The 14,105-nt window shown below is 36.4% G+C and overlaps 2 protein-coding genes across 2 annotated transcripts; one reads left to right on the forward strand and one right to left on the reverse strand.

The window, feature by feature from the left end:
* Positions 1-20: 20 nt before the first annotated feature.
* Positions 21-5,291, reverse strand: LOC140788866 (MACPF domain-containing protein NSL1). The gene is made up of 7 exons (XM_073138341.1): positions 4,724-5,291; positions 4,412-4,650; positions 3,873-4,077; positions 3,079-3,162; positions 2,815-2,998; positions 1,152-1,318; positions 21-976 (listed from the first exon to the last, which is right to left on the reverse strand). Exons 1-7 carry the CDS (start codon positions 4,982-4,984, stop codon positions 290-292), a joined length of 1,827 nt encoding a protein of 608 aa, XP_072994442.1. The 5' UTR covers positions 4,985-5,291; the 3' UTR covers positions 21-289.
* A 2,274-nt stretch (positions 5,292-7,565) lies between these two features.
* On the forward strand, positions 7,566-14,031 carry LOC140789970 (glycosyltransferase-like KOBITO 1). Its single transcript, XM_073139915.1, has 11 exons — positions 7,566-8,087; positions 8,432-8,581; positions 8,732-8,784; positions 9,967-10,075; positions 10,307-10,441; positions 10,527-10,571; positions 11,715-11,902; positions 11,995-12,136; positions 12,830-12,876; positions 13,205-13,292; positions 13,383-14,031. Exons 1-11 carry the CDS (start codon positions 7,746-7,748, stop codon positions 13,653-13,655), a joined length of 1,572 nt encoding a protein of 523 aa, XP_072996016.1. The 5' UTR covers positions 7,566-7,745; the 3' UTR covers positions 13,656-14,031.
* The last annotated feature ends 74 nt before the right edge of the window (positions 14,032-14,105 follow it).

The following is a 14,105-nucleotide window of genomic DNA, read 5'->3' on the forward strand; positions in this document are numbered from 1 at the left end:
ATTATTCATCACCCTCGCAGTTTAAGAATTCCATGCTTTATAACTTCTAATTTTGTGTGGAAATGAAATGGGAATCACAAATCTATGTGCAAATTGGATTACAAGCTATACAATTCATATGATACAAAAAAAATGATTCCAATCTAAGATAGCAAACTCAATAACTGCCCTCACAACAGCTAAACTTTAGTTATAAGATTACACCTCAAGCATGCATGATTTCCCAGGTACTGAGTGAAGAATATTTTGCACTCCGATTCAAATTGGAATCTCTTTTGAGACGCTAGAATCAGAAGTCGTCATCATCCTCAAGCATTGCTACCAACAAAGAATACTTGACCTTTAGAAAGATTTTGCCACCCTCAACGCATAATTTAGCACCAGTAACCACCCAATACCCTGGCAAATCATCTGGGCCTCTTGACATTTCCGTGGTATCGACAAATCTGGACATCTTAAGCACTCTAAGTGGCACTGGAGGTCCTCTTGGAAAGATGGCAGAATTAATCTCCACCTTAGGCTCTGCAGGTGGTAGCAGACCGGTGCTGAATCTTGAACTAATTAAGGCTGAGATGGAACCAGATTTCCGAGAAGTAGTGGAGGGACCATCCCACTCAGACCGACGAATCCTCATGGAAGCAACAGAAGAGAAACCTAGCCTAAGAAATAGCACCTTCCTCATACCAACCTCTTTCACCTCTAACCATGCCTTGGTCACTACGGCAGCCCAATCGTCGATATGGGCGCCACTGTACTGGACTGGGGCTGTGCAAACATGTGAGAGTAGTGCCCATTTTATGGGCTCAAAATAGGCTCGTTCATTTACAGTATCATCATCTGCAGAAACAGCATCATCGGAGAGTTGAAAGGTACTTGGAAGTGCTGAAAGGTGCTGCAGATGAATAGCCAGGCGATCATTTTTATTACCCTCTAAATATAGACGAATCCCAGTCACTGGACGATTGCTTGAATCAACCTGTCAGAAGGAGAATCACCACCTTAGATGCTCCCTAGTTCTTGTAATGATATTGAACTCTACAACCAGATGAATAAGGAGAATCAAAGAGTTCGTACTTTGTGACTACAATAATGACGATGAATGCAGTTGAGGATAAAGTTGATAAATAACAGAAATCTGTTTTCAAACTTACATGGACTGTATTAACATGAAGCTTGGGGCCCAACAATGTGAACTGAAGTGTTGGAAAGCTACGCTTCCTTCGGTGTGGACCAAGAGGGAGTTCACCAAATGCTGGAGCCCATTGGCGTGGCAATTGGAAATCCAAAAATTGCTGAAGCTCCTCTATAGGTGGCTTATCTGAGTTATACAAGGCAATACAGTCAAAAGCTTAGATTACATATAAATAAATAATCATATCCTAGCAACTTGATAGCACTTAGCATAAGAAACCAGTATTTCAACTGACATCAACATTCATTTTCACATGGCCAGGTGGAGAAGTGTTACAATTTGCTTCTCTCATGCAATTGAAAAGTACATAATACGTAGAATTTGCTTGTATAATGAGTAAAAGCACAACATAACCCTGGTACATGCTCATTGTAGTCCGTACGATATATAGCAGGGTGGCACTCTCTCTATGGTCAGTATTACCTCCGGTTATTAGAGGGATTATGAAATTCTACATTTGACCTTTAAAGTTCAAAGAGACGTGTATCGAAGTGTTGTTTCCCACCATTAGAACTTGCTTATAGTTAGATGAATTGGAAGAGAAATGTCACAAGTTAATGGTTGTGCCAAAGGCATGTGATGTGCAGTGCCACCATCGGCATGTCCCGTGCCGACCGACACGCTCTTGGCATGCCTTTGCGTGCCAAGCATGCATTTAACATATTTTTAATAAAAACAATTTAAAATTTTAAAAATACTTTTGAGTCTTCAGCACATCAATTTTTTTATTTTGGTTTGAATATATGTATTAAAATCTACATTACAATCTTTCATCTTTATATTATTTTTGTAAATGACATATTTACTAAAGATATAGTAATTGCCAAATACAAATATTATTCAACACAATATATAATTGAATACATTCATTAAAATTTGTATTAATAGTTGAACACTCCATAATATGATTGAAATATCTGTAATATAATTGAACACATAATATTAATTAATAATAGTTTAATAATTAAAACTAATATCTAGATCAAAGACTTTATTTGTCGGCATAGGAATAACACGAAAAAATTACGTTAAATACTACTAATAATCTTCAATCATATTAATAATGATGGCACAAAAATAACACGAAATTTATTTGATGATTGAGGAAAATAAGAAAAAAGTTTTAAAAAAATGAGCTACACATCGGCATAGGTTGGCACGTACTCGTGCCGGACCAACAGGCAACCGGCACGGTCATCCTTGGTTGCAATTGTTGCCTTGAAGTTCTATAAGTTATTACAAATAATAAGATTCCGAAAATGAAAAAAAGTGACAAGTTGAGAGAATGAAAAGAAAAATAAAACGAGAACCTAGTCATACATAATAAATCATCTATTTCCATTGTCAAGAACATGCTTTCTCGGTACCCAAATTTCTCCTGGACTAAAATTGATCAATTTGGTCATAAGTGCCAGCCCTACAACAATTAATTGTCACTCAGCAATCTCTTGTTTGATGTTTCAAAGATGTGACATTCTGAAACCTTGAAAAATATAGATAAAATTAAGTTCCTTTCATTGGAAGGTCCTGTAGTATTCGTCAGTACTTCACTTAGATTCAATTCAGATGCATGTATATTTATATAAGAGAAATATTACTATAAGAGTAAGTAACATACTTACACCGAAGATACAGATTAACTGCATGACTGATGAATCCACTACCTCGAACACGATTCAACAAACAAGTTATGGGCACAAAAGACATCGATATCACATCTGGGGAATGATAAATAGAAGAAAGCCAATCTTTATGGCTTTGATATATGTCGGAACCTCCTCTTCTGACATGAATGATTACTACATCCTACATAAGGAGTTCAAAGTATCACCTATAAGTGCTTTTAGTGCAATCCTTACACAATAAACAGTTGGTACAGATCTTACATCCTTCTTCAAATGAGTAATGAGTGATGATCTGGTAGGCTTTAGAGCTGTTGCATTGTGATCTTGAACAGCAAAAATGCTATCCTGAAAGGTAGAAATGGAGATTACTAAAAAGTCAAATTCCATATTTAGATCTGCAGTTCATTAAGTATGTCCGAACTGGATAAATGTTGTCAAATATTCGAAGTGAATTTACTTTTCCTGAAGCAAAACAATGTTATGTTTATCAGAAGTTCAGAACATCCAAAAATTCCTCTAGATATGAAAAGTTTAGACAAAGAAGTATTATAGCTTGTCATTGAGATACCCCATCTTTTGAGAAGTTTAAAGAAAAAAGCTTTATGATATTGACCTCTTTATAACTGGAAGAACTACTATATCACATAACATTGCAACAATTTAAGGAAGTAAATGCCGAAGAAGGATGGTAGATACACAAAGTTTCAACATGAAAAGAATAATGCTAGACCAATAAATAATCAAAGATATGATAAGGAGCTTTTATAATGCATTTTGATGGAGAAGAAGCACATGTTTTAATCAGAAGAAAATCAAGGCTCCAGAAACAATGGGTATGTAGAGCTGAGAAGCTTGCAACTTTATAAGATAAAGAAAATGAAATGCTGAACGTTAAATAAGCCATCCTCTACAACATGACAAATTTGAACTTATGCAAAGGTTATAGAAATAAGCTTAGGATTGCTAAACTTGAGGCAACAAGTGTCCTAGGTGACCAAAGCTGGGAGTGTGACAAGAAAGACCCATCAATAAATTTTACTGCTTGTAGTACTCACATCTATCTTTCTTTGTAACTGATCAGCTCTAATGTTGATATCACCAGTGGAGTTTTTAGCAAAATTTTCGTCAGCTAACTTCTTCAAGATGTTCTGCACGTCATTTTTCTGAAGAACAGATTCCTGCAGCTGTTTAACAGAAATTACATCCTTGCCACCCATCTTTACTCCAACAATGACATGAGTACCATATTTTTCAATAAACCTGGAAAACGAGAATTATTCAGGTTCTAGTTTTTGGTAGTATCAAGTACATTTTTTCTTTGGTATTATATGCAGACTGTGTAGCAATGGAAGGTAAAATGATTTACATTTATACTATGTCGTTACAAATTCACAATCACTTAATATGTACAGCCCAGGATACTCTTAGAAGTGATTCACACGGGTTTAATCTTCTTGGTGCTAACACACAAAATTTTCTTTCTTTTATTTAAAACAATCAGTTATCTCCCCCAAAGCCTGCATCTTTTCTCTAATCAATTCCAGCACTTACATAATCCTACACTGGAGAATATGATTCAGAGAAGAGAACGTACTTTGCTAATGCAGCAGCATCCCATGAATCTGGAACTTCCTCTCTAATCCTCTCCTGCAACACAATCCGCGATCTCGGGATCTCAACTCCATAGAACTCGAAGAACCAACCATCAAAACAGAGACTTTTGGTGGACGACACATCCTTCTGCCAGCACCCGCGGAAATCGAACATAGTATTGAACATACCCGACGGGATCTTCCCCGACAAAGAAAGCCCCTGATTGAACTCCTCCGCCATCTGATACCATGCGATTCGTAATTGGATTGATTTCAATTTGAGTAGCTAAGGAGAAAGGGAAGAGATCAAGGACCTGGTGGAAGGATACGACATCGGACCGAAATCGGGTGCGATCCCCCTTGTCGCACTTGATCTCCCTGGGAACGCCGGAGACGACGACGCCGTCGGGGAAGACGAGGTCGTGGGTTTGGGACTCGTCGACCTCGATCAAGCGGTGGGGCTTGCAGTAAGTGAGGCGGAGGTCGGAGGAGAGATTATAGCCGCATCCGATGGCGGCGACCGCCCTCTCCGCCGCCGATTGCGGCGTCAACAGCCCTTGATCCCTCGGGCCCATCAGCTACGCTAAAGATCAGGGCTACCTCCTTACAATTTCGTTCGGGTTTCGAGGAGGAGGAGGAGGAGGAGAAGGGTTTCTTCTTCCTTCCTCCTCTTATCCCCCCTCCTCCTCACTGCTGTTGATGTCTCTCGCTTTGACGCTTCCCGGCTACTTCGACAGCAACCGAAACGACAAGGAAGTGAATGTTCTATTCGGACGGACAAGATGGTCGCTGAGATTCGTGAGGTAATTAATCGGACGGACAAGATGGCTAACGGGTGTAGCGGGAGAGACTAATCGAAGAAGTTTCTTTCCGCTGGAAAACAAATTTCTCATTTCACATCATCCTTTTAGATATATTTATGATTGACACCTTTTTTTTTAATTAAATTTTTTATTTCCGAGTTTTGCTTAAGGTGCTTCGTGGAAGGACGTCTCTAAAAATGTTCTATTCCATCTGTTTAAGACTTATCCAATTTAATTATCTAAAATATCTATTTTGACTTAGACTTAGGTGTGTATAATAACCTTAAATTATATAACGTCATATAAAGTAAATTTCATTTCAAAGAAGAATCTTCTTTGAAATGTAATTATTAACAAATGTATGATGAGAATTGTAAATTTGCCAAAATGTCATTCTCCCTGCATGGGTTCTAATTTTGGGTAATAAACTCCATCATTGTGATTCAAATCTATAGCTCGTAGGGATGTAAAGTATCAAGATCGACTCGAATTTAATTTAGAGATCTATAATTATATTTAGGCTTGGCTTGATAGAATTCAAACCTAGACTAATTCAGGATCAAGCTTTAAATCAGCTAAATTCTAGTCCCATTATATTAATACTATGAGGATAAGATATACTATAAGCTATTAGATCAAAATCTAATAGTCCCAATTATTCACAATATAAACTAATATAATATATATTAGTTTAAGTCTTATCGAGGCTCAATTATTTTGACAACCCTATTTATATATAAAAAAATAACGTTATAGATAGACATTAAGTTTATTTGTACGAGTGTGAGACGGGTTTTTTTGGATGGACATTAAGGTGGCATTTAATTATAGTTTAGGGCTAACTATGATTACAGCTACTCTTTTTTTTTCTTAATATAAATATTGTATATTTAATCGGGTTTAGTTTATCGATCGATGTTGGCTAAAGTATAACTTAGCATTATTGTTAATCTTGCCATATAAATTAGTATTAATTGTCTCTTTTCTTATACAGTGAAAGAGATGGGTAAGATATAAGTTACAAGTGCTTCTCTCATGCCTTTTGTATTTATTGTTTTGTTAAATATATTTATCTTTTGTACTTTTTAACTAAATTGTAATAGTTAAATTCACTATTCAAAATTAATGGTGCCTATGCCTTTTAACTTAGGCTAAAATTTTCTTCTACCTCATTAAGACACCATGAAGTTCACTATATATATATATATATATATATATATATATATATATATAAAATAAATATAGAGTTATTTAAATTATTTTGAGCTTATTTTGAGAAGCAAAATTAAGTCTATTTCAAATCAAATTTAATTCAAGCTTGAATCAAACTCAATTAAGTTTGAAAGAAATCTACCTGTGACCTACATTTTATAAAATAAAATCAAAACATATAATATTATATATTAAGCCTTATTGAGTAGAACTTGACTGAGCCGATATGCATTAAAACTTGCTTAAAATTAATTTTGAACATGAATCATTTGATCAAACTTTGACTAGTTTTAAATATGAATTGAACTTGATTGAGTCTGACAGCCCTATTTAGAGGAAAACTACAATGAGTTAGATACTTAGATGGAGAATATAGTCAACAAAGCCTTGATATTTTTGACAGTTTGTCTATTTTAGTTTACTGGTAGGTTGTAGTGTTAGGTCTCGTTGGCTTGTGAGAGATTGGGCTAGTTGGGCCGAGTCGGCTCGACCCACCTTTTAGCTATTTAAAAAAAAGTTTTACCGTTAACTTTTAAAAAAAATATTTTTGTTCCTACATTTAAAAAAAAAAAAAAATAAAATAAATTAAAATTTTTTAAAGGTGTGCTTAAAAAATATATAAAACGATGCAGTACCAAAATTTCCGTTGGTTTTTAAGCTTAGTTGCGGGCTAAACGGGCGAATGAGTAAGCTTCCGTGCTGGGCCAGGTCGGGCGGGCAAAAGGTTGGCCCGGCCCGCTCACGGGTAGTTTGGGCTCGGGCCGGCTAGGGCCTAGACCGAGTCCGGGCTAAGCTTAGCCCGATCCAAATCGAGCTGGGTCGGGCCGAGTATAGGCGAGCTGGGCCTTTTAATCAAGTCTAAACGCAAGAGACTTGTTCGACTTTTTATATGACAATATGATTGAATTAGTAGTGGAAATCATTTGAGTTTTGACTTGATTTATATGATTAACCTATGAAATCACAATGAATAAAAAAAATGAAACCATTTAAAACATTAAAGAAAAAAATAATTAAATGAGCATTTAAATGTGCTCTTTGGAGATTTGAAGTAACGTCTCAGAAGGGACTAAGAATCTTAATGTTGAGCAAGAATTATTCCTACTGATTTATGTGAAGCAATAGATGCCCAAAATGTTATATTCCATTAATCTTAATTAATTGCCCAAAGTTTCACGTCGCAATTCACAGCGATATCACATATTAGATACACTCGTAACTTCCTCTTCTCTAAATACATAAATCTCAAATTAACGGGAAAAAAATGACATAAATCTCATCTCCCTCGCAATCGTATTCTTCTTCTTCTCCGATCTCTCCAATGGCGGGACTCCAACACCGCTCGTCTTCTTTCCCTAGTCTCGCCTCCAGGGTTCTCCTCCTCCTCACGGCTCTCCCCCTCGCGCTTGCCGCCTTTGCCTTCGTTCTCCAGTGGCGCGGGGGCGTTGTCAACGACCCCGTCTCCCGGTGGTCCTCCTCGGAGACGAAGAAGTTTCCCGGGATGGAAAATAGCCCGATCGGATCGTCGGCGGCTTCGGCGCACGGGTCGGCGGTGGCGGCAGCCGGCTCGGATTGCGTGGAGATCCTTGGGCGGACCTCGTCGCCGTCGTTCCCTTACTATAGGGGTTGGAAGTTTGGTGTTGAAGCCGATCCCAAACCTAAGGTGAGGTCGGTGGAGTAGGGATGGGGCAGTTGGTCCTGGAATTTTCGTAGTTATAGGATTTGTTTTTCCCCCCCTTTTTTTGTTGAATTTATGATCCAGCTTAGGGTATAGGCAGTTTCGGATGTTCTATTGGTAAGTGTTGGAAAAATTAAGTTACTGTCGTCTCTGTCTTTTGCAAGCTTACTGAGTCATACATCTGATAGTAATATAGATATAGTATAGATTGTTTCTTTTCTTTTCTTTTTTCTTTAAAAAGTGTAAATTACTAGAGATTGTATTAGTATTAGATGTAAATTTATGGTATGCTTTTTTCCTAATGGGTTTTTGTATGGATATAAATGCAGATATGCATCACATCCAGCACTTCGGCTGGTTTGGAGCAGATCTTGCCATGGTTGTTCTACCATAAAGTCCTTGGTATTGCACAATTTTTTCTATTTGTTGAAGGAAAGGCTGCAAAACCCAGTGTTTCAGCAGTGCTAGAATCAATTCAAGTAAGTCCGTGGATCTTATTATCGCAGCTTAGTCTGAGATAATTTCCCTGTGTGAAGGCCCAGTTATGATTTAGTTTGATAGAAGGTGTTTTCAGGTTCATGAACTTTCTATTCTATTTAGAGCTGAACCTTGGCACTGAAAATTGGCAGGGTGTTAAAGTTATATACAGAACTAGAGAACTTGAGGAGAAACAGGCAAAGAGGTGAGCTCATTTTTCTTTCCTGATGTAGAATTTTCTTAATGAGATCAATTTAACAATTACTTGTGGTATGTCTGAATATTGATCAAGGAAGAGTATACACAGGTTAGTAGGTCGCGTTTTAAAATTTTGAATTGCTATTGTTTGTGCATTTGTGGTACTCCACTGATAAATCAGTCTTCAATAGTGCATTGAAGCCATTAGTTTTAATTAGAATGGTCGCACGTTCTAGTCCCACCAATTTGGATATTGTTTGGTAGTACAATGAAAAACATGAGACCACATATTGCACATGTTGTCAGAATGTAAAGTAGTATACTCTTTATTGTGAAGCTTAATATCTGGAGTAGCTGGTTATTAGACATTCCATTTGAGCAGGAGGTCCTGATATATAATCCTGTTAGGCCTTTTCATTTGTTTAATTTTTCAACAACTCACATAATTTATCTAGTAGTCTAAGTATTCATAAATATGCATAAGTGGAGTTTAGATGCAAAATAATATTTGATATTCTTTAATTGCTACTACTTATGAGTAACCTGGTGAACTAATTTTTTGTAATGCATTGATAACTTGAAAATAGGGTTTTGTTCCAGTCTCTTATGCAACTTTAGTTCTACAGAGTTCATTTCTCTCTTCCTTATTGTGTATAATACTAGTGCCTTCTCTATAATATTTGTTCTTGATCCACATCTATACTTAGACATACTGATTACCTTCTTTTCTAGGTTATGTCGCAGTCACATTAAATGCTTATAAGTTATAAACCATACAATAAGTTTATTGGAAGTCAATAACCATGCATATTTTCTTTGTTCATGTGAAATCATACTATTAATATATCTTGACATCAGGTCTGATACTCGTAGTCATCAGTATGGTGATTTGGCTATGAACACAAATTAGACATGTGAATCTGCTGATAGGATTGTAAGAGATATAATTGAAATTGATAAGAGCTAGTGGTCAATGAACATTTCCTGACTACAGTTTTTTGCCATTCTTCGTTTTTCTGCTATGATTCTAAATGTTAGATTTTATCCCAAAAAATGCAATGTGCAAGGAAGTTCGGACAGGAACCGCTTACACATTGGTGGATCTGTATACTTGTGCGATATTTTTAAAACCTCTATCATTATGAAGTTCTAATTGCCTGCTAAATTTCATTTCTGCCCTGACTTGCAGTCGTATTTGGAATGAGACTTGGCTAGCAGGCTTCTTCTACAAGCCCTGCAATTATGAATTATTTGTGAAGCAGTCACTTAACATGGAGATGGCTATTGTAATGGCACGGGTATGTGTAATATTTTTGCAATTATTACATCAAAAAGTTATTGTTCATTACCTATAAGACCGTCGTTATTCTTGTACCGTGCACAACCATGCATTATCATATCTGTAGCATGTGTGAGTTTGAATTGTGAGAACTATTTAATGGCGGCATGCATCCTATTGAAGTTATTTGCAGCATATTGAAATATTTATGGGATAATCAACTTATGCATGTCTTTTATATGCACCAAAGGAGGCTGGTATGGATTGGATCATACATCTTGACACTGATGAATTGATACATCCTGCTGGTGCGGCAGAGTATTCATTGAGACGATTACTCTCTGATGTCCCTAGTAACGTTGACATGGTTATTTTTCCCAATTATGTAAGTAGGAAACTCGCATGCTAATATGCTATTTATCACCATTACTGTTATTGCTGGAACTGTAATTAGTTCATTTGCTTTCCAGGAAAGTAGCATTGAACGAGATGATATAAAAGATCCGTTTAGTGAGGTACTGTGTTTTGTTTCTTGTATCCACTGCTTTCTTCATTTTGCTGATGTATAGTTTGCTAAATGTTTTTTTGAAATTGTCCTATGACGGTTTGGTTGGTCATGCAAAGTTGAAAATTCCTTCTATTTGCGGTATTTCTTTTAGATTAATCTGCTTGCTAATAAATTGATCTTGAATATTATGTATGCCTTCTAAGCTTTCTCCGACTTCCTAATTTTCTTTTAGTGATTTTTCAAAAATATAAGTAATTCATAGACAACAAAAAACGAAGAATAGCAACAACAAAGACATTGTCATTATTTTGTGTTGCCTATTATAAAGGGCAATTTGTTTGATCTTTTAAATCAAATACTTTCATACAAGTGCCTTAAAAGTGTGTTGATTCTGGATCATTAAAATTAAATAAAAAAACAAGAAGATATTTCTCACTTTTCCAATCCTGGCACCACACCTCTAACACATGCAGCAGACATCACAGGAGATGGAAGAAAATTCCTTTTCTTTTAGTCCACTCTTCAGCTGCCATCTTGGCTACGAGATTCTTCTACTAATGATCTAATATCTTTGTTACTATCCATCTGAGGAAGAATGCTTATCCTTCTTACCCCGCTATTCAGCTGCTATCCACTTTTCTAATGATAGACCCTACCTATGTAAGTAGCCATTTACAATTTGCATCCGGTGCAGTCACCTCCCAATTATCAATATGAATACCTGAGTTTTGTAATTTAAAGTTTTAAACCAGCGCCTTGTCTTTTTAAGTAACCTTCTTCCTTGTATTATAATTACATTAGACTAATTATAGATAAACCTATTGAAACCCTTCGAGTTTATGTAGATAAAATTGGTTTTTCTTCTGCTCAAAATTATACTCACTGCCTTGCTTAGATTAGTCTTGTTAATCCAGTCTTGTCTACAAAAAGGAATGCATTTAACAATATTTGCCAAATTTTACTTGTGTAATACAGTTTGAACTTATATATTCTTAGACTAGTTATATGCAGCATTTTGAATGCTACATTTGGCCTGAGATATCGAACATTCTTTGTTCTTTGTGTTCTTCAAACTTTTAATATCTTTGACACCGATTTAGAAAGTTAGATATATTGCAATCTTATTTGCTCGCTCTGCTAATTTCGCTAGGTATCTATGTTCAAGAAAAATTATGACCATCTCCCAAAGGAAACATATTTTGGCATGTATAAGGAGGCAACACGCGGCAACCCTAATTACTTCCTTACATATGGAAATGGAAAATCAGCTGCGCGAATACAAGATCATCTCCGTCCTAATGGTGCACATCGGTGGCACAACTATATGAAGAGCCCAAAGTAAGATGGTGTGGTCGCATATACGTGCATCCTGCTTTTTGGAGCTGCAATGTTATATCTTTTTCCTACTTATGGGATATTACTTTTGATAGTGAGATCAAGCTCGAGGAGGCTGCAGTTCTACATTACACATACACGAGGTTCTCAGACTTGACTTCTCGTCGTGATCGGTGCGGCTGCAAACCAACAAAGGATGATGTAAAGAGATGCTTTATGCTGGATTTTGACAGAGCAGTAAGTTTTACGACTTTTCATAACTAGTCAATACACTTTATTTATTTCATGTTTAGTTACGGACTATCATTGTTTGTTCTCGGTGAATTCTGTTTTATCTTGTGTAAGATAAATATGAATTTTCAAAAGCAGCTGGGTAATAGCTCTAGTTACAATTACTAATGAAAGCTTTCAGAGATGTGCATGCCGCATCTGTATCAAGTAGTGACATAGCCAATAACTGTTGTTCCAGTGTTTACTAGTTTGTCAATATTCTGCATGCATCTTATGATCATATGCCAGCATGTGTGGTGCATGTGTAAATAGAGTAATGAGCTAAGATTTTCTTGATGTAAATTTTGGCTTCGTAAGAAGTTCAGCTTGAGCATCCAATGTGAATCCCAATTTGGAGTTAGATAAGCCTTAAAACATTCATTATATTGAAAAGCAGGCAACTAATATTTGTATTTGCCTTATTTCCAGCTGGTTGAATATGTTGATGCACTTTTCTGGGTATTGAGTTTTTTTTTATTGCTCTATTTCATCATGTTCTTTCATAAAATAGATTTCAGTCAGGTGATGCTGTGGAAGTGCCATTTCTTGTCAACTTCAAAAGTAATTGCAGACATCAATTATGAAAAAATGGTGGAATAGTGTGCCATCAGTGACTTATTGTTCTATATTCGTGCTAATATTTTTCAAATTCTATGGCAGGCTTTTATAATTGCATCAACTGCCACAGAAGAGGAGATGCTACGCTGGTAATTTTTTTCATTTCACTAAATATATAGTAGTGGTTTACTATTATTTGATATTTATACAGTAAATTCCCATAGTCGTAAAAGCTGTCTCATTTCAAGAGAAGCAGTATCTCAGTTTGCGATCATCCCTATCTGGAATGCCAATCTAATAATAAATCAGCTGAAATATAATTTGGTCTGCTTTTCTGACCTTGCAACTTTACCTCACCATGCGGGAACTGATTTCTCTATAAGAGCCAAGTTCAGTATTCTCTGCAAAGGTCCTCCCAGTAATTAGTAATTAGTATATTTTAATTATCCTTTACATAAAGTTTCCTTTTCTTCTCAGGTACAATGAGCATGTTGTATGGACTGATAAAGAATTAAACATAAAACTTCTCAAGAAGGGAATACTGACACGTATTTATGCCCCTATGGTATTTGATATCCATACTAGCTTTATTACTTTATAACCCGTATGAGTTGAGCTATTCGACACTTTCCTACTGATATTAGAGTATCTTTAGGCAATCATTCAAGGCTTGAGGGAGTTTGGCGTCTTCAGCTCTGCAATTGCATCAGGTCAACTACTTTCCAAGGAGAGAACCTTATCTGAAGACAATCTCCAAAATGGAACTTATGCTCAACCTATCAATGGGTCTTTAAACTCTGTTGAAAGGGACAGTACTAAAGATTCTCAGACATCCGCAAGGAAGATCTTGGAAGTCGCCCGCCTGACTGAGAGTGCCATTCCACCTTTGTCGCCACCTGGATTGGAAGATCTTGTAAATGATACATGATGCACCACCATTAAGGATTGCCTACTTAGGTCTGATATCTTGGCATATTGGATTTCCGGTCATCACCAGCTGTATCTCTGAGGCAATTGCCTTTTATGATCAATTTATATGGTGGTTCTTCCCGATCATTTCACCCAAGCTGCGTTTCCGAGTGTCACATGTTCTCACCATCATAGTTTTGCAAGCATAGAGGGAAAATTCTTAGTATGAGGAATTTACAGCATTTGTTACCGTGAGGATTTTGAATGAGGTATTATTGCATTGAGCCCCCACTAATTCTTTCATTGTGATAGCGATGTTTGTATAGGAATTATTTTGGGGGGTTCTAACTCTAAGATGTGCACTTAATTCAGAATTAATTCAGTGGCAAACAAAAGTGGTTTTTTTTTTTCCCCTCATCTATCTGCTTGGAGGACGGGTTTCTCACGTTGAAGTAAGATAGAAAGCCCT

Source organism: Typha latifolia, chromosome 5 (assembly GCF_019914945.1).
Source record: "Typha latifolia isolate L0001 chromosome 5, TyphaL0001v2, whole genome shotgun sequence".
NCBI classification, from domain to species: Eukaryota; Viridiplantae; Streptophyta; class Magnoliopsida; order Poales; family Typhaceae; genus Typha; species Typha latifolia.

Bases quoted from the DNA above. Each gene is read 5' to 3' on its own strand.
- LOC140789970 (XM_073139915.1), top strand. From the start codon at position 7,746: ATGGCGGGACTCCAACACCGCTCGTCTTCTTTCCCTAGTCTCGCCTCC. The intron at 8,582-8,731 runs GTAAGTCCGTGG...GAAAATTGGCAG, and splicing joins CAGTGCTAGAATCAATTCAA to GGTGTTAAAGTTATATACAG. The intron at 11,903-11,994 runs GTAAGATGGTGT...TACTTTTGATAG, and splicing joins AACTATATGAAGAGCCCAAA to TGAGATCAAGCTCGAGGAGG.
- LOC140788866 (XM_073138341.1), bottom strand. From the start codon at position 4,984: ATGGGCCCGAGGGATCAAGGGCTGTTGACGCCGCAATCGGCGGCGGAG. The intron at 4,078-4,411 runs GTACGTTCTCTT...CTCGTTTTCCAG, and splicing joins GATGCTGCTGCATTAGCAAA to GTTTATTGAAAAATATGGTA. The intron at 3,163-3,872 runs GTGAGTACTACA...TCTACCTTTCAG, and splicing joins AGTTACAAAGAAAGATAGAT to GATAGCATTTTTGCTGTTCA.